Raw genomic sequence first — 20,719 nt, forward strand, 5'->3', positions numbered from 1 at the left:
CCCTCCCCCCACAGTTAGAATCACTCCCTAGGACACACATTTAACCCCTTCAGCGCCCCCTAAAGTTAACCCCTTCCCTGCCAGTCACATTTATACAGTAATCAGTGCATTTTTATAGCACTGGTTGCTTTATAAATGACAATGGTCCCAAAATAGTGTCAAAAGTGTCCGATCTGTCTGTCAGCATTGTCATAGTCATAATAAAAATCACAGACCGCCGCTATTAGTAGTAAAAAAAAAAAAATAATAATAAAACTTTTGCGCAAACCAATCAATATACGCTTATTGGGATTTTTTTTTTCTTTTACCAAAATTATGTAGAAGAATACATATCGGCCTAAACTGAGGAAAAAATTTGTTTAAAAAAAATGGGGTATTTATTATAGCAATAAGTAATAAATACTGTGTTTTTTTCAGGAAAGGTATGTATTTCGTATTTCCATCCCTATGGGACTTTAAATGAAAACATAACTCGGTAGAGCCATGTATTTACATCCCTTTTGAGTCGAAGGAGAGAGAGCAAGGAGAGTGGGACTTTAATTGAAGCACCGGGTAGCAAAGGATAATTAGGTTGAACAAGAGGAATTTTATTGATGTGATAATGTAAATATACATAAATTGTTGATATCAGGTACATAATGACACAATAACAACAATAGCCATAATGATAACAGCCATAATGATAACAAAAAATGTTTCCAAATGTAACCGCTAGAATGAGAGGTAATAGAATAGACATGGTAAAAAGCAGTAAACAGTTTAAATGGCAGTGATATCTCAATGGAGACCATAAATAAATTCCATGGCTCAACCCAAACCAATTTAGATAAAATCGTAAATGCGAGGTAATGCCTGCAGGACCTGTGGCCTCACTAGACCCGACGAGGTAGATATTGTATAATAGCTTAAAGTAGGTGTAGATAGGTAAAGACACGGCATCAAATAGCTCTACGCGTTTCGTGGCTGATATGCCACTCATCAGGAGCATGCACATGGTGATCTAAAATAAAAGAATATATATGAAATGATCAATAGTAGTTGTAGACCCAAGCAGGGGTTAGATGACAACCCCAATGGCACCAAGGTGCATACTTACTAGAGTTCAATGGCTGGTGATGCGGTGGTGAGGCGCCAAAAGCATCCAGAGTTACCTCCAACCGGGGGCCGTGGCGGGCAGCCCAAACGGGGACATCAAGGACAAGATGCCAACGGAGTGGACAACGGACCACGGGAATCGCTGCTAAGGTAAGTGAAATAGAGACAAAATTGTAGGGGTGCCAGGAACGGCTGGACGTGAAATTATGAGAAGGTAGGGAAGAGAAACCTGTGCTGGTAAGGAGGGTGATGGTGGGTGACTAAAAAGGTAGAAAGTGTAGGAGGGTAAAACAAAAGAACCCATCCTTTGCTACCCGGTGCTTCAATTAAAGTCCCACTCTCCTTGCTCTCTCTCCATAACCCATCAAAGCATGGACCTTACTAGACCTCTGAAGGTATGCTGTGGTATCTGGCACTAAGATGGCAGTAGCAGATCCTTTAAAGCGATACTAAATCTTCGTTTTTTATTTGTTTAAAATAACAAAAATGTCATACTTGCCTCCACTGTGCAGTTTGTTTTGCCACAAACATCCTCTTCTGGGGTCTCTCGGCGGCTCCCACGGATCCTCTCCGCATCAGATAACCCCCTAGGAGAAGCGCTCTCCCGGGGGGGTGGGGGGGGGGGTGTTTACCTTGCGGACGCCCGCCTCACTGGATTTGATTGACAGCAGTGGGAGCCAATGGCTACGCTGCTATCAATCCATCCAATCAGGAACCGAGACACCAGCTTTTGCTGGTGTGCTCATCCCCAGGACGAGATAGAGGGGGTACAGGTAAGTAAAACGGGGGCTCGGCGGGGCTGCAGCATTACAGGAGGTTTTTCACCTCAATGCATAGAATGCATTGAGGTGAAAAACCTTGAAGATTTACAACCCCTTTAAGTCCTTTAAGTTGCAAGGTGGGGCTTCCATGGATCAGACTTCTTCCAGCACATCCCACAGATGCTTGTTTAAATTGAGATCTGGAGAATTTGGAGGCAACATCAGAATGTCATAGAATCACAATGGTCCTAATTTTGTTTTTCCTACACTGATTGGAAGAATCTTTGTAAAAGTGTAAATGTAAAACGGAAATCAAATCTTTGAAAAGTGATTTCAATTCATTACAATTGAAAAACCCTAAAATCTGTTTGGGTGGGGATGGAATGTTGCCCTTTATTATAGTGTGTGAGATCACACTTAGAGATCTCTTTGGACAGACTGATAAGTGTGCACTGGGGACAACTGTAAAGCATTTAATACTGTTTAGTGCTACTAAAAAGAATAATCTTTTCCCATAAATATATAAATCTTGATCTGTTTAATTAAAAATATTCTGGCGTATTGCCACCTGCTGGTGACATCTGGTAGCACATTCACCACCGTCAACCATTGAATCTTTGCATTTTTAAAGAACTTCAGTCTTACGTGTAATGTGGATCTGATGGTTCTTTTTTTTTTTTCCAGAATGTTTACTACACCAGTATGCAACAGATACATGTGGGGGTGCTGAGCCCGACCATCGACGATGACGACAACCGCTGTTTGGTGGATGTCAACAGCCGCCCACGACTGATCGAATGCAACTACGCCAAAGCAAAGAGGATGAAACTCTACTGGCATTTTATTCAGGTACCCTGCAAATGAATTCCAGCACAATAATATGTGTAAGATGTGGATGCCCTCAAAACACTTTACAGACAGACAGGCTGCCAGAACTGCTGGAACTTCTTGTTCCTTAAAGAAGAAGAAGAATTACAGGTATGGATACTTTTACATATTGTGACAGACCTAACCAAGATAGGGGCTTCTGGAGAGGACTAGGAGCAAGCCTCTTACCTACTGACTTGGTTAGGTCTGTCACACATATGGTACATGTCCCAGCTTGGACCAACTGTGTATATACCAAACCTGTGTGAACCCGCTAGAACAAGCATCACTAAATGGTGGACCACGGTCTAGATCTGGACCGCGTAACAGTCCTATCCAGACCACAGCCTCACCAAATAAATGCCTGTGTATCTTCTCTCGGCTGCTGGCTCCCCTGCCCACTGCTGCTGCAATCATTCTCAGGGAAGGGCGCAAGGTGGGAGGTGCGGAAGGTCTGGATAGAGGGTGGGACTTTTCAAGTTGGGAAGTGGGCGATTGGTTGTTATACTGCGGGGCAGTTCAAGCAATCATTCACCACCCTTAACATGAAAAGTCACGCCCTTTGTGCAGACCTGCCGTGCCTCCCATCTTGTGCATGTAAATTAAGACAGTAGGGGGGCGCAAAGTGCTGCGGTGTAATGAAAAAGGACAGGAGTCCCTAAAATGGAGGCAGGACTGTGATGTAAAGAGGGGTCTGTTGTGTAAGGGGGGACTGTGAAGTAAAGGGGGTGGTAATATAAAGGGAAGACTGTGATGTAAAGAAGGGGCAGGGGGGACTATCATGTAAAGGGGACTGTAGTGTAAGGATGGGGGGGCTGTGATAGAGGGTCCATTGAGGGTTTGGTTTGTGACGGGGCAATACCAGAGATGCAAGAAATGGGGGAACCAGGTTTGGAATCGGGAACAAGGGGAGCTGATACAAGGCAGTAGGGCAGGGCCGTCTTTAAGGCAGGGCAAAAAGGGGCAGCTGCCCTGGGCCCTGTCATTGTTGTGGGGCCCAAAGCAGCTGCCTCATACTTGCCAACTATCCTGGTTTAAATTCCCTTGTCCTTTGAAATTTTAGTCCTGTGCTCTGTCCCAATATCTCAGTGTGAAGTGCTGGTACGAATGCTGCCCAGCTCTGCCCTATTGTTGTGTACAGATCACTCACCTGCAGACCCTGTGTTTACATGTAAATAACCGCCGCTATTTACATATGAATGGCTGGGGAGCCGCCTAAAGACATTCATAAGTAAATAGCTGGGGCCGGCAGCATTGATATGTAAATAAAGGCAGAATTCATATGTATATCATGCCCCCCTGCAGTGAGGAGATGATATGCTGTAATCTTTAGCAACCAATCATTGAGCAGTACTACTGTACAGTAATCTCTAGCAACCAATTAAGCAGAAATCATTTGCTGTCACCTCTAGCAACTGACCTGTAATGTGTGCTGTAACCTCTAGCAACCAGTCAGTAAGCAGTAATTATATGCTGTAACCGCTGGCAACCAATCGCTATCTGATACAGTAAACTTATTTTAAGTCTAGCTGCTATTTATTGTATGTCTCAGAGCAGGTGGAGAGTGAAATTGCATGGGGGGCCCAAGAAATGTTTTGCCCAGGGTCCAATCAATATTAAAGACGGCCCTGCAGTAGGGTACAGGATACGAGGAGGAAGGATGAGAAATGGGGCACAAGATAAATTAGCAAGCAAGTCTCTGGCTAGCAGGCAAAACACTAAAGCACAATGGTACAGTAGAAGAGGAACTAAATACCTTCCCAGCAGCCAGCATCAGGTGGAGACTGATTATTGGGATCTGCTGGGACACAGCTGCTGATGGACACTGGAACTTCAATCCACCCCCCAAGGTACCACAGTGCCATCAGCAGGTGATCCAGGTCCTGACAAAAAGGGCAACCAATGTTACCCTTTTTAAAAATAACGAAGCCCTGAATAGACCCGCCACAGTTTTATATAATCCAACCCATGGCCCAGTTCATCTAAATCATCCTAACAGATAGCTGCTGCAGGACTGTAGTACAGACAGTTCTCATTTCAAACACTTTGTCATCACGTACACCGTGATAACTTAGAAGGGGCAGTGATGCATTTGGGTCATCGCTAAAGCTTCAGTCTCGCATTTGTTGGCTCGTCACAAGCAGAAAGAGATTTTGCGATTTCTGAAAATAGAAGCAGACAAATTTCTCTTGGCCCCATCAAACAAATAGATTCTGGATTGCGATCAAATTTTGTTTGACTTGGAGATATTGAATGTGACAAATTGCCAGATAGAGGTGTCCTCCGTCACGGGTTCATTACAGACACAGATGCTGACAGCAGACACGGAATGAGAGATCCGGCGTTCGCGGGAGGTCAGTGGAAGACTGGCTTTCAGGGGCCGAGCGGCCAGAGAAAATTGTATTTTTATTCTCAGGGTGATGAACAAAAAAAAAAAAAATAAAGGCATAAAATGGATTCATTTTCATCCTCAAATGCACAAACCACTCGGTGGCCGTTATCTGTTGTCATCTTCCTCTCCGACAGAGTCATTTGGCACTTGGAAGCCGAGGTTTCCAGACAGATAATACAGATGTACAATTTGGAACGTCGCAGCAGGGAAGGGAAGAATATCCTGTTAGACGATTTGTGCCACTTAGTGCAAAGATGACAACGAAATCTCCCCGCACTTGTCGTAGTACATTAGTGTGCGAGATTCTCCCCACTATACAGTAATGGATTGTAAATGAAAAATAAGATACTTTATGGAAATTACCTGATATTACTAGTCACAAATAGATGTGTGATCCCTCCCTTCTACAGGAACTGATACTTCTCATTGTATTTAAGGAACTCCTCTCTCTGATATGTTTACATGTATGACTGACTACATATTCATTATGATCTCACTGACTCCAACATTGTAAAATAAACGTATTACAAGCCCCCCCATTCACACTGCTGCAATTTGTCAAGCGATTTGACAGTTCCAAATCTCATGATAAGTCGCACCCTATTGTCAGCAATGGAACCATTCAAATTGCCACGACTCGGAAAAGGTTCTTCCACTGCTGTAGACTTCAATGAAGAGAAGATGGAACTGGAAGCGCTTACAATCGATTAAGGAGGATGCAATCTATTAGAGTATAAGGGAGGATAGAGAAGGTGGAAGAGCTTACAATCCGTGGAGAATACAATCTAAGGTATAAGGGAGGATGGAGGAGGTTGAAGAGCTTGCAATCAATTGGGGAACATACAAAAGGTGGAAGAACCTACAGTATATTAAAGTAAAGGGAGGATATGGAAGGTGGAAAAGCTTACAAACTAGATGGGGATATAAAGGGTGGGATACAGTAGGTGGAAGAGCTTACAATCTATTGGGGGTATAAGGGAGGATAGAGAAGGTTGAAGAACTTACATGCAAAAGGTGAATTAACCTACAATCTAATAGTGTATACAGGAGGCTACAGAAGGCAGAAGAGCTTCCAATCTTTTAAGGTATAAGGGAGGATTGGGAAGGTGGAAATGCTTACAATGAAAGAGGATGCCAAAAGGTGGAAGGGCTTACAATCTATTCGGGTATAAGGGAGGATACAGAAGAGTAATAGGGCGTACACACGGTCGGACTTTGTTCGGACATTCCGACAACAAAATCCTAGGATTTTTTCCGACGGATGTTGGCTCAAACTTGTTTTGTCTACACACGGTCGCACAAAGTTGTCGGAAAATCCGATCGTTCTAAACGCGGTGACGTAAAACACGTACGTCAGGACTATAAACGGGGCAGTGGCCAATAGCTTTCATCTCTTTATTTATTTTGAGCATGCGTGGCACTTTGTCTGTCGGATTTCTGTACACACGATCGGAATTTCCGACAACGGATTTTGTTGTCGGAAAATTTTATCTCCTGCTCTCCAACTTTGTGTGTCGGAAAATCCGATGGAAAATGTCCGATGGAGGCCACACACGGTCGGAATTTCCGACAACACGCTCCGATCGGACATTTTCCATCGGAAAATCCGACCGTGTGTACGGGGCAGAAGAGCTTACCGTCTATGAATGTATAAGGGAGGATAGATATGGTGGAAGAACGTACAATCTAATAGGATATATGGGAGGATACAGAAGGTGGATGTACTTGCACACTATTAGGTTATAAGGGAGAATAGAGAAGGTTGAAGAGCTTGCAATCCATTAGGAAACATGCAAAATGTGGAAGAACCTACAATCTAGGTTTGTCCCGATACCACTTTGTTAAGACCGAGTACAAGTACCGATACTTTTTTTCCCCAAGTACTCGCCGATACCGATACTTTTTTTTTTTTTTTTAGTGTCATGTGACAGTAGCACTGATGTGCACGGATAGGTAGCGCTGATTATGCAGCACCGATAAGCATTGATGGGTGGCACTGACTTATGGGCACTGAAATGCAGCATTTATGGCATATAGCATTGCAAAATCCTTCCTTTCCTCTAATCATTCATGTAATTTATCATATAGTATATACTGCAACGCCCATCTTGGCACACCTTGCACTCGGCCGCAGTAAGCAGCAGCGGACATCTCGTTACACCCAGCCCAAAACTATATGGTCTGGGTGTAACAAGATGTCCGCTGCTGGCTTACTGCGGCCAAATGCAGGGTGTACCAAGATGGGCGTTGTGATGTTTAACCTCCGACGGAGACACGGAACGTCACTTCCTTTACCGAATGCGACGGCTCCGGTCACCGACTTTGACGGAATATGCGGCTGCGCCCTGCACCCCTGCCTCGGCCAGCTTACCCCTAGTTCCACTGCTGTTGAGCCTGTTGACTCGCTCTCCGCCTGCTGACTTCGGCCTATTGGATTAGGCATCGGGAGCATTTGTGCGAGTACAAGTACTCGCACAAATGATCGGTATCGGGACAACCCTACTACAATACATTAGAATGTAACAGACGATACAGTGAGTGGATAAGCTTACAGTCTATAGCAGGGGTCTTCAAACTGCGGCCCTCCAGGTATTAGGGAACTGCAATTCCCATCATGCCTAGTCATTTCTGTGAATGTCAGAGTTTTACAATGCCTCATGGGATGTGTAGTTCTGCAACAGCTGGAGGGCCGTAGTTTGAGGATCCCTGGTCTATAGGGTATACAGGAGGCTACAGAAGGCAGAAAAAAAACATACAATTTATTAGGGTATATTATAAGGTAGGATACATATGGTGGAAAAGCTTACAATCTAATAGGGTATAAGGGAGGGATACAGAAGGTGGAAGAGCTTACAAATTTATTAGGGTATAAAAGGAAGGACACTGGATGTGGAAGAGCTTACAATCTAACATGATATAAGGAGGGATACAGAAGGTGGAAGAGAGTACAATCCATTAGTATATAAGCGGATAAAGATGGTGGAATAGCTCCAATCTATTGGTATCAGGGAGGATAAGAGAAGCTTCCAATTTATTAGGATATACTGGAGAATAGAGCAGGTAGACGAGCTAATCTCTCTCATGCCGCATACACACGGCCGGATTTTCCAACGGAAAATGTTCGATAGGAGCTTGTTGTCGGAAATTCCGACCGTGTGTAGGCTCCATCGGAATTTCCATCACACAAAATTTGAAATCTGGATCTCAAATTTTGCAACAACAAAATCCGTGGTTGTAAATTCCGATCGTATGTACACAATTCCGACGCACAAAGTTCCACGCATGCTCGGAATCAAGCAGAAGAGCCGCACTGGCTATTGAACTTCATTTTTCTCGGCTCGTCGTACGTGTTGTACATCACCACGTTCTTGACGTTCGGAATTTCTGACAAGATTTGTGTGACCGTGTGTATGCAAGACAAGTTTGGGCCAACATCCGTCGGAAAAAAAAACATGGATTTTGTTGTTGGAATGTCCGATCGTGTGTACGGGGCAGGAGGTAGAAGAGCTTACAAATCTGTTAGGGTATCAGGGAGGATATAGAAGGTTGAAGAGCTTACAGTCAATTATGGAACATACAAAAAGGTGGAAGAACCTACTATCTATTAGGGTATAAAGGTGGATACAGTAGGCGGATAGGCTTACATTTTATAAGTTATTAGGGAAGATACAGAGGATTGAAGAGCTTACAATCTATTAGGGTGGGATACAGAAAGCGGCAGTGTACACTTTTTTTTTTTTTTTTAGAAACTGTTGGATGATTTCCTATATCCGCATGAAGGGGATCCGCATTCTCCTGTGGGATTTGTATGCCTCTCATTTCAGTTTCTATAGAACAAGCTATTATTTGCAGATTACATTTCCTGGTGTGGTGTGATATTGCACTTTCCATACCACCGGTGACGTATGATTGACGGTACACACAGGAAATAATTAAAGGCTTGAAGACTTGGTGGCTTCAGAATTCATTTTAAAAAAACGAGCACATGTGCTGGGACACAATATTGTCTCTGAGTGGAGAGCGAGCTGTAAACCGCATGCACTAATGTGTGTAATCAAGCCTTGCCGGATTAATTGGCGTCTGATTCTGTCATTATTCTCATTTGGTGAGAGACAGGAGAGATACAAGAGTATTACACCAATCAATCCTCATATCTGTAAAATAAACCGACCATATCCCTGAGCTACTGTGTATAATACATGCCATTACCTGCTGAGGGCCTCTCATCATAAACACCCCCGTGTTTTTGCCTAAAAACCATACAGGGATCACTTTGAAATACATAGAAATTGCAAAACTGTCTGTAAAACACTGCAAGCAAATCGAAAAGCACAAAATTGGCATCTAGGCAGAATTGGTTGTAAACAGGTAAAAAAAAAAAAAAAAAGTACAAAGTACAAGCACTCAAAATAAAATATGTATTTCTATTTTTAAAGCACCCCCCCCCAAAAGAAACAATCTCAAGTTGTGGGGCAAACATGTACCCCCCTGCCCCCCCCCCAGTTGGTGCCCGAGCATCAATTGCAAACCCAAGAGTAGCAATGAGCGCAGGCATGTTTGGATACCAGTCCGAACCCACCTGACCAAACCTGCCAGGTAGATATCATCTGTCAGGAACCAGCAGTAGGGATGGTCAGATCTGCGTGGCTACACCCAGGAGACTGGGACCAGACTGTGTATGCTTTAGGTGAGATTTATTTACGGTGAAATAAAAACCATCCAAACACCAGCACATAGCGAACATGAAAATAGGAGTGAACCAAGAACCCAGTGACAGAATGTTAAGACTAACAAACCTAACAAACAAAAAGCCTAACTATATACAAAATAGGGAACACAGAAAGGCAGGGGAAAACTGGGTAAAGGAACAATGGAGAGCAGAACAAGACTACAGAGTACAGGGCAGGAGCAAGATCGGGATCGGGATAAATGGCAACAGGCTCTGGCAGCATCAAAACACTATAGGGAAGGACTTAAATAACCTCCCAGCAGCCAGCATCAGATGGAAACTGATTACTGGGGTCTGCTGGCACCTGCTGGGGGACACTGGAATTACAAAAACTTAAAATGGATCCAATTCTCAAAAAAAAAAAATTTTTTTTGAGCCTAAAGTTGAAGAAACGTAAAAAATAAAGTTTAATATATAATATAGCTCCCTATCTATTTACTAATGCTAGCAGGATTAAAAACGGTTCATGCTGATTGAGAGAGTTTACATACCTCCCAACTTTCTGAGATGGGAATGAACGACACCTATTATCAAAAGTATGTAGGCATAGGACATACCCCCTGCCATACTCCCCCTAACCCTTTCCCGCCTGCGCTATAGCCGAATGACGCCTACAGCGTGGGCTTACTTTTGTCGGGAGGGTGTCTATTGGCATCCTCCTGTGATTGCAGAGTTCGGGCAATGCTCTCTGATCACTGAGTCCTTCGGGTTCAGCCAAACACAGATCAGGGTCACATCGGCCCTTTACCACGTGATCAGCTGTGTCCAATGACAGAAGTAAACACAAGCCAGTTATCGGCTTTTCTTTCCTCACGCTGACAGCCCGCTCTCTCATCTGCCAGGCAGCAACAAATTTCTCGGGGGTGGCAATTGCCACGATGGCCCCCCCCCCGATCCGCCTCTGGGCTGGGTTCACACTATGTGTGGCTGTGTGGCACAGCAGGGGGTCCGGTGCATCCCCATTCAGTTTCAGGTCTGAATTTTTTGGCTGAATTTTCACAGGACCCTTCTGCTGTGCACTTCCTGGCCGCCCTGGAGATGTTGGAACCAGCTCCATAGAGAGGCGGTCACAATCTCCTGTCATGTGAATTGGATGTGGTGAAACCCACATCCAATTTTCAATAGTGTGAACCAAGCTTTAAGGCAAGTTTAACATAATGTGCTAGTATGCAGTGCATACTAGCACATTATGACATTACCTTGCAGGTGGGGAAAAAAAAAGCCAGTGGTTTACAACATTTTTAAAGACGTTGTAAACCTCCAAAAAAAAAAAAAAAAAAAAAAAAACCCGCCTGCAAAACAAAAAAGGCATAATGAGCTAGTGTATGCACCGCATACTAGCTCATTATGAAGTACTTACCTTAGAACAAAGCCCTGCAGCGGCACCCGCACACCGCTGACACGGCCGACATCTTTCTCGGAGTTACTTCCGGGTTTGCGGGCTCCAGCGCTGTGATTGGCCGGAGCCGCGATGACGTCACTCCCTGTTACAGCACAGGCGGCCGTTTCTTCAGAGACGCATGCGCCGATGACGTAATCGGCGCAGTATACAGTAGACTGTGCAAGCTTTTCATAGGCTTTACCTATTAGGTACAAAAAACACCAGGGGAGTTTACTTCCTCTTTAAGACTATTTTGCTTGAATGACCTTCCTGTGTGTATTGTAGTACAATCAAGAAGGAAATAATAAAAAACTATTAAATGATAATAATAAACAATGCACATTGATTTATAAACATTCTTTCTTTGTCTATATTCCAGGAAAAACTAATTTAACAAGGTTTGGATAAATCAAAACAAAAATTTTATTTGGAATTTTTGCCTTTTTTTTTTTTAGGGTTTATTTCATCCTCTTCTTCACACTTCTGAATATATCTCTTCACTACAATTAAAGTATCACCAAATACTGCAGTACTTTGCTGTCAGTGTCTGTATTGGTGGCTTCAGTGTCTTTGAAACCCATGATCAAATGAAGTAGTAAAAAAAAATAAATAAATAAAATATGTAGATAATGAGAATTTCAGAGTTCATTCCACAAATTAGTACCGAGCATCAATTGACCCTTCCGGGCTCTTGTATGTAATTAAAGTGCGGTGATTGGCTGGTGTCCGCTCATTATAGGCTCCCATCTACCTATCTCAGCAGACTGCTAGATTCTCCCAGAATCGTGGACACGGTTTTAATTAGATTCCATTCCACACTGACGTCCCGACCACTTCCCAGCATGCACCACAAGCTCCATTTTAAAAAATGATCAAAACATAATTTCTTTTAAGCTAAGCACACCAGAATTGCAGCAGTAAGGGGTCACCGGTGAAATATAGTGGGCTGGGTGTGCCAGGCAGGGAGCCCGTATTATTCCGCCATCGGTTCAGAATCTCTGAGTCTTTTCTAAGTTACAGCCTCATACTTTGCTTCTCTCGTTTCTAAAGCCGGTGTTATAGTTTCCTCTTGTGAGAGGTTGTTAAAAGGTGAACCAGCAGATTAAAAAAAAATAAAAAAAATAAAAAAGTATACAAAATACTGCAGCTCTTTGTTTATTAATACATCAATAACCACTTGAGCTCTGGGAGATTTTACCCCTCTCATGACCAGGGCATTTTTTTGTTATTCAGCGCTGCAAATAAATTATAAATGAAATTTATAATCATTCTTTTCACGCAAATAGTTTTTTTTTTTTTGGTATTTGATCACCACTGGGATTTTTATTTTTTATTATATAAAAAAAAAAAAAAACATTTTGAAGAAAAAAAGTTTTTTCTACTTTGTTATAAAGCATATCAAATAGACAAAAATCTATTTTTTTCATAAATTTAAGCCAACAAATATTCTGCTACCCGTCTTTGTTAAAAAAAAAAAAACACATCCCAAAAGGTGTATATTAATTGGTAACATAGTGTCTGCAAACTATGATATACAGTGGGAACGGAAAGTATTCAGACCCCCTTAAATTTTTCACTCTTTGTTATATTGCAGCCATTTGCTAAAATCATTTAAGTTCATTTTTTTCCTCATTAATGTACACACAGCACCCCATATTGACAGAAAAACACAGAATTGTTGACATTTTTGCAGATTTATTAAAAAAGAAAAACTGAAATATCACATGGTCCTAAGTATTCAGACCCTTTGCTCAGTATTTAGTAGAAGCTCCTTTTGATCTAATACAGCCATGAGTCTTTTTGGGAAAGATGCAACAAGTTTTTCACACCTGGATTTGGGGATCCTCTGCCATTCCTCCTTGCAGATCCTCTCCAGTTCTGTCAGGTTGGATGGTAAACGTTGGTGGACAGCCATTTTTAGATCTCTCCAGAGATGCTCAATTGGATTTAAGTCAGGGCTCTGGCTGGGCCATTCAAGAACAGTCACGGAGTTGTTGTGAAGCCACTCCTTCGTTATTTTAGCTGTGTGCTTAGGGTCATTGTCTTGTTGGAAGGTAAACCTTTGGCCCAGTCTGAGGTCCTGAGCAGTCTGGAGAAGGTTTTCGTCCAGGATATCCCTGTACTTGGCCGCATTCATCTTTCCCTCGATTGCAACCAGTCGTCCTGTCCCTGCAGCTGAAAAACACCCCCACTGCATGATGCTGCCACCACCATGCTTCACTGTTGGGACTGTATTGGACAAGTGATGAGCAGTGCCTGGTTTTCTTCACATATACCACTTAGAATTAAGGCCAAAAAGTTCTATCTTGGTCTCATCAGACCAAAGAATCTTATTTCTCACCATCTTGGAGTCCTTCAGGTGTTTTTTAGCAAACTCCATGTGTGCTTTCATGTGTCTTGCACTGAGGAGAGGCTTCCGTCGGGCCACATTGCCATAAAGCCCCGACTGGTGGAGGGCTGCAGTGATGGTTGACTTTCTACAACTTTCTCCCATCTTCCGACTACATCTCTGGAGCTCAGCCACAGTGATCTTTGGGTTCTTCTTTACCTCTCTCACCAAGGCTCTTCTCCCCCAATAGCTCAGTTTGGCCGGAAGGCCAGCTCTAGGAAGGGTTCTGGTCGTCCCAAACGTCTTCCATTTAAGGATTATGGAGGCCACTGTGCTCTTGGGAACCTTAAGTGCAGCAGAAATGTTTTTGTAACCTTGGCCAGATCTGTGCCTTGCCACAATTCTGTCTGAGCTCTTCAGGCAGTTCCTTTGACCACATGATTCTCATTTGCTCTGACATGCACTGTGAGCTGTACTGCCGGTTCACACAGGGGCAACACGACTTGCAGGCCGACTCACCGAGGCGACCTGCACACAACTTCAGCGGCGACTTGCAAAACGACTTCTGTATAGAAGTCAATGCAAGTCGCCTGAAGTCGCCCCAAAAATACTACAGGAACCTTTTTCTAAGTCGGAGCGACTTGCGTCGCTCCTATTAGAACGGTTCCGTAGTACAGAACGGGACGCAACTTGTCAGGTGGCTACGTCGCCTGACAAGTCGCCCCTGTGTGAACCGGGGCGTAAGGTCTTATATAGACAGGTGTGAGGCTTTCCCAATCAAGTCCAATCAGTATAATCAAACACAGCTGGACTCAAATGAAGGTGTAGAACCATCTCAAGGATGATCAGAAGAAATGGACAGCACCTGAGTTAAATATGAGTGTCACAGCAAAGGGTCTGAATACTTAGGACCATGTGATATTTCAGTTTTTCTTTTTTAATAAATCTGCAAAAATGTCAACAATTCTGTGTTTTTCTGTTAGTATGGGCTGCTGTGTGTACATTAATAAGGAAAAAAATGAACTCAAATGATTTTAGCAAATGGCTGCAATATATCAAAAAGTGAAAAATTTTAATTTAAGGGGGTCTGAATACTTTCCGTCCCCACTGTATATACTGGAATCTATGCAGCTATGACACTGTACTGTAATGGAGGTGATCTGCGACTTATAGTGGAACTGTGATAGGGTGATGGGCAATCTGGCACTAACAGACACGGTCATTGTGGTTGTTAAGCCTCTATAATCTATCTATGCCATCCCCTCTGTTATATAAAAATATGTGTCCCAGTGTCTGATAAATATAAAAAAAAAATAAAAAATGCTGATTATACCTTATATCAGAGCGTCTTCCCCCGGCACTCACATGACTCCTCAGCTCTCTCCTATCCCCGGCTGACAGCTATAGCAGGGAGGAGCCACGTGGGTGCCGGGAGACGCTCTGATACAAGGTATAATCAGCATTTATTTTTTTATATAGATCAGACACTGGGACACATATTGTTATATAAACAGGAGGGGGTGGCATGAATATATTAGTTTTTAAAGCAGCAGGAGGAAAAGGGGAGGCAGCGTCATGAGCAGAAAGGCAGGGAGGGAGGGAGGCAGGGAGGGAGGGGGGGGTGGCAGAGAGGAAAGCTGCAAATGATGGAGGCATGTAAACTGACCACGGTGTCGGGGCTCAGCAACCATGATAAACCGTGGTCAGTTTACAGGGGGGAGGGAAGAACCAGGCAGGATCAGTCAGGTTTTTTAGGTGATACAGGTGACCAAATTACACAGCGCAAGAACTGTGCTGTGTAATATGCTTTAATGGAACTAAACAGGAACTAATTTTGTTTTTTAGGTTAACAAACACTTTAATGACACTAATACAGTAATAATACTGTACACTGATGCTGGCACTGGTTAGGAAGGGGTTAACATCTAGGGGTCAACTGTGTACCTAAAAATGTGTAATGTGTGCTGCTTTTACCAACATCCTGCTTTGCAGGGAGAACAAACAGCCAGATTGCTGATCTACAGTGCCTTGAAAAAGTATTCATACCCCTTGAATTTTTCCACATTTCGTCACGTTACAACCAAAAACGTAAATGTACTTTATTGGGATTTTACGTGATAGACCAACACAAAGTGGCACATAATTGTGAAGTGAAAGGAAAATGATAAATGGTTATCAAGATTTCTCACAAATAAATAAATATGTGAATAAATATGTGAAAAGTGTATTCAGCCCCCCGGAGTCAATACTTTGTAGAACCGCCTTTCACTTTAATTACAGCTGCAAGTCTTTTTGGGGATGTCTCTACCAGCTTTGCACATCTAGAGAGGGACATTTTTGCATATTCTTCATTTGCAAAATATCTCAAGCTCTGTCAGATTGGATGGAGAACGTCTGTGAACAGCGATTTTCAAGTCTTGCCACAGATTCTCAATTGGATTTAGGTCTGGACTTTGACTGGGCCATTCTAACACATGAATATGCTTTGATCTAAACCATTCCATTGTAGCTCTGGCTGTATGTTTAGGGTCGTTGTCCTGCTGGAAGGTGAACCTCCACTCCAGTCTCAAGTCTTTTGTAGACTCTAACAGGTTTTTTTCTTTATTGTCCTGTATTTGGCTCCATCCATCTTCCCATCAACTCTGACCAGCTTCCCTGTCCCTGCTAAAGAAAAGGATCCCCATAACAAGATGCTGCCACCACCATGTTTCACGATGGGGATGGTGTGTTCAGGATGATGTGCAGTGTTAGTTTTCCGCCATACATAACATTTTGCTTTTAGGCCAAAAAGTTCAATTTTGGTCTCCTCTGACCAGAGCACCTTCTTTCACATGTTTGCTGTGTCCTCCACATGGCTTCTCACAAACTGCAAACGGGACTTCTTATGACTTTCTTTCACCAATGTCTTTCTTCTTGTCACTCTTCCATAAAAGGTCAGATTTGTGGAGAACACGACTAATAGTTGTCCTGTGGATAGATTCTCCCACCTGAGCTGTGGATCTCTGCAGCTCCTCCAGAGTTACCATGGACCTCTTGGCTCTTCTCTGATAAATGCTCTCCTTGCCCGGCCGGTCAGTTTAGGTGGACGGCCATGTCTTGGTAGGTTTGCAGTTGTGTCATACTCTTTCCATTTTCGGATGATGGATTGAACAGAGCTCCGTGAGATGTTCAAAGCTTGGGATATTTTTTTTTATAACCTAACCCTGCTTTATACTTCTCTATCCCCAAACTGTCTGGTGTGTTCCTTGCCTTCATGATGCTGTTTGTTCACTAAGATTCTCCTAACAAACCTCTGAGGGCTTCACAGCCGTGTTTGTGCTGAGATTAAATTTCACACAGGAGTCTATTTAAGTGACTTCTGAAGGCAATTGGTTCCAACAGATTTTAGTTAGGGGTATCAGAGTAAAGGGGTCTGAATACAAATACCCCCCACACTTTTCACATATTTATTAGTAAAAAAATGTTGAAAAACATTTATCATTTTCCTTCCACTTCACAATTATGTGCCACTTTGTGTTGGTCTATCACATAAAATCCCAATAAAATACATTTACGTTTTTGGTTATAACATGATAAAATGTGGAAAATTTCAAGGGGTGTGAATACTTTTTCAAGGCACTGTATGTAAGGATCCCTGTGTGTATGTAAACACAGGACTCTGTGCTGTGATTGGCTACAGTCGATCAGCAGGTTTCAGTCACAAGTCATTGGCTGGGACCTGTTAACAAAATCTGCTGTAGCCAATAGCAGGGGGCATGCATGCATGCGCCCCTAACCCAGAACATGTACGTCATCCAGCCTGCCTGTGCCGCCCTGCTACAGTAAATGTACTGTGGTTGGGTTAAATCCTATATAGTCCTACATAAATCCTATATAGTCTGGTCCCAGTCGCCTAACACCAGTAACCAAAACACACAGCAAACATGAAAATACAAGTTAAAGCAATAGTAACCTGCCAATTGAAAAAAAAAATCCCCTGCAAAGCAATGTCATAATGTACTAGTATGCATTGCATACTAGCACATTATGAGACTTACCTTAAAATGAAGCCCTCCAGCAACCTAAATAACAGAAAGCATAACAAGCAACTAACTATATACAATATGTAAAAAAAAAATGGGGAACACGGATAAACAGGGTAATACCAGAGATGCAAAGAGGAGGGTTAACCAGGACTGGGATCAGAAACAAGGGAGGCAGATAAAAGGAAGCAGGATGCAGGGCAAGAGAAAGATGAATGGCAAGCAGTAAATGGCTAGCAAAGCAAAACACTGAAATACTAGGGGATAGTAGGAGGAGGAACTAAATACCCTTGCAGCAGCCAACATCAGGTGGAGATTACTGGGCTCTGCTGGCTGCCGGGAGGGTATTTAGTTCCTTCTCTACTATTCCCTGGTGCTTCAGTGTTTTGTTTTTCTAGCAATCAGGTGGAGACTGATTACTGGCATTTGCTGGCTGCTTGTGGACACCAGAACTACAACCCTCCGCTCAGAGAACCAGTGCCACCAGCAGGTGATCCAGGTCCTGACAGCTCATGTGCCAACAAGAAATATGCTGATGGGAGGAGAAACCAGAGTGACAGACAAGCTCATCAGTCTACTCTTGTCTCTTTTTACTCTCCAGTCACAGGCTGGGAGAAGGACAAGACCTGTAAGTGTTATTTAGCTGCTGCAGAAAAGAAAAATCAGGTCTCCTGCCCTGCTCCTCCTGCTGTGTAAATATCAGGACTGGATGGACATGAATACAAATCCTTTCACAGATTAAAAAAACGCTTTGATTTATGTATCTCATTGATGTGTTTAGTGGTTTACCTGTGCAGTTGTAACACTGTCTAAAAGATATTGCCATACACTGCAATGCATAATAGGAATACCAGCATAACTGTACAAATAACCACCACTCCTATACAATCACAAGAATTGTGTTTTACATATTTTCTAAAATCAGCAAAATAAAAAGGATACCCCCCCCCCCCAATACAAGTTTGTAATATCTACCTAGATCTATATATAAACTTCTTCACAGTAAATTAATTCTACCTCCTGCTTATTATTACCGAGCTATTTATACCTGAAACTCGTCCATTTTTCACTTCAGTTGCTCTCCATAAAGCACTTGTAGCGGCTACGTGCGAATAACATCAAATGATTTTCCTCCAGGCAGGAAATGCAATTATGGACAATGCACACTCATTAATTAGTGACCTTCCTGTGTTTACATTACAATCAGCTCATTAAGCAGAAAGGTTCAAGAGAAATTGCATGGTGAGAGGGGGGTAGGTGGCCAAGCGTAGACCAGTCACATGAGTCTATCGTGTTTGAGCTTGTGCCTGCACAGCCATTCCCCAGGGACTGCAAGTCCCAGCATGGGGAGCCTTTAATGCACTCAGCAGATTGATGCCCACAGCTGGCATAGCTCACGTTAGACAAGATTAAAAAACAATTTCAGGCAAATTAATTAGCTTTTTTAATACTTTTAAAATCAAAAAGTATTTTTTTTTTTTAATTTAGCTTGTAAAAAAAAAAAAAAAAAAAAGTGAAATCCTTCATTATATTGCATGGTCACACACCAGCTGAAAGGTAAAAATCAGACCTTAAGAGGGAGTGTCTTCCCGGATGGATGGATGGATGGAGGAGTAGGTACACCCCTTCACCCTAAAGGTCATGTCATGTTGCCCTGCCGCCTCCTGCTGCTCTTACAATTGAACGTTTTATTTTTTGTAACTGTCAATTATTTGAGCTACAGAGCAGCACTTCCGCATTTTCTCGCAATTGTGGTTTTAGTTCTCACTGCCAGCTAGGCATGTGCAGACAGGGCCGCCGTCAGGGGGGTACAGCTGTTAAAACTGTAAGGGGCCCGAGGGGCCGCAAGAAGGCAGGACGGGTGAAGGGGAGCCGTGCTGTGCAGTATAGAAACGATCTCGCGGTTTCTGCTGTTCTCGTGTCATTGATTTTAGACATCGAGCTGTTTACTGCCACCTCTGGCTACTATGTGCATGTGCACCCCTCGTGTGACAGTCATCTGTCTGTACTATGCTTCTCAGCAACATGTCAGCTTTGTAAAAACGAGCTGGGACCAGGTAGGAAGTTACAAGTAGGGGCTGTGAAGGTAAGGGAGGGGGGCTGTTGGTGTACAGGGAGGGGCCAGAGGCGTGTGTACACATTTGTGTATGTGGGGCTGCTATATATACAGGTGTGGGGGGGGGTGGCTGACATATATACAGGTGTGTGTGGGGGGGGGCTGACATATATACAGGTGTGTGAGGGGGGCTGCCATATATACCGGTGTGTGTGTGGGGGCACTGGCATATATACAGGTGTGCGTATGTGGGGGGGGGGCGGCTGACATATATACAGGTGTGAGGGGGGCTGACATATATACAGGTGTGAGGGGGGCTGACAATTATACAGGTGTGTGTGGGGGTGACATATATACAGATGTACGTGAGGGGGGGCTGACATATATACAGGTTGGGGGGCAGACATATATACAGGTTGGGGGGCAGCTGACAAATATACAGGTGTGGGGGCCTGAACTACATACATGATTGAGGGGGGCTGAGTGCGTACAGGTGAGGTAGCCGGTGTTCGGATTCAGTAGGGTGGTCCATTGGCAAGCCCTGGGGAATGTTGGTGGTCAGGCTCGGCGGGGGGGGGGGGGGGGGGAGGGGGTTGTCTAAAGCTGTGTAAGGGGCCCAAAAATTTCTGATGGCTGCCCTGTGTGCAGATGTGCCAGAGGGGTTCAGGTCCAGACCGAGTTTGCGACACAGAAACCTTCCACCGTCTTTACGCATGCACAGAAAATCACCTGCACCAAAGGGCTCAGCCAGGACCTGAAAGCCAGGCAGAGCACTTTTCGTAATAATGGCAATGTCAGAGGGGGGTAAGAATACTGTTTACAGTGAGTCATAATGGCAAAACTGTTTTGTGAATCTGTAAAGCACTTTCTGTTGCAGGCTCAGAAAACGAAGACAATGCCTCACAATTTTCAGCAGTGAGGTCAGTCTACCATGTGAGCTGCTTTGGTTGGCTGCCTATCAAAGAGACCTGATGGGTAGCTCAATGGCCAATTGAAGGAGCAAACACAGCAGGCTGACAACACCGCTGCTAATTGCGAGGAAGTGCTGCTACTGGCAGGATCTCCAGGTAAGAAACTTTGCCAACAG

The 20,719-nt window shown here is 43.6% G+C and overlaps 1 protein-coding gene across 1 annotated transcript in view; it reads left to right on the forward strand.

Moving 5' to 3' along the window:
* The window catches only part of GALNT18 (polypeptide N-acetylgalactosaminyltransferase 18), a 505,691-nt gene that overhangs the window by 473,509 nt on the left and 11,463 nt on the right, over positions 1-20,719 (forward strand). Inside the window, exon 10 of the mRNA XM_073604079.1 lies at positions 2,541-2,705. Coding sequence (XP_073460180.1) covers positions 2,541-2,705 — 165 coding nt within the window. The remainder of the gene's footprint in view (positions 1-2,540; positions 2,706-20,719) is intronic.

Source organism: Aquarana catesbeiana, linkage group LG11 (assembly GCF_042186555.1).
Source record: "Aquarana catesbeiana isolate 2022-GZ linkage group LG11, ASM4218655v1, whole genome shotgun sequence".
Taxonomy (NCBI): Eukaryota; Metazoa; Chordata; class Amphibia; order Anura; family Ranidae; genus Aquarana; species Aquarana catesbeiana.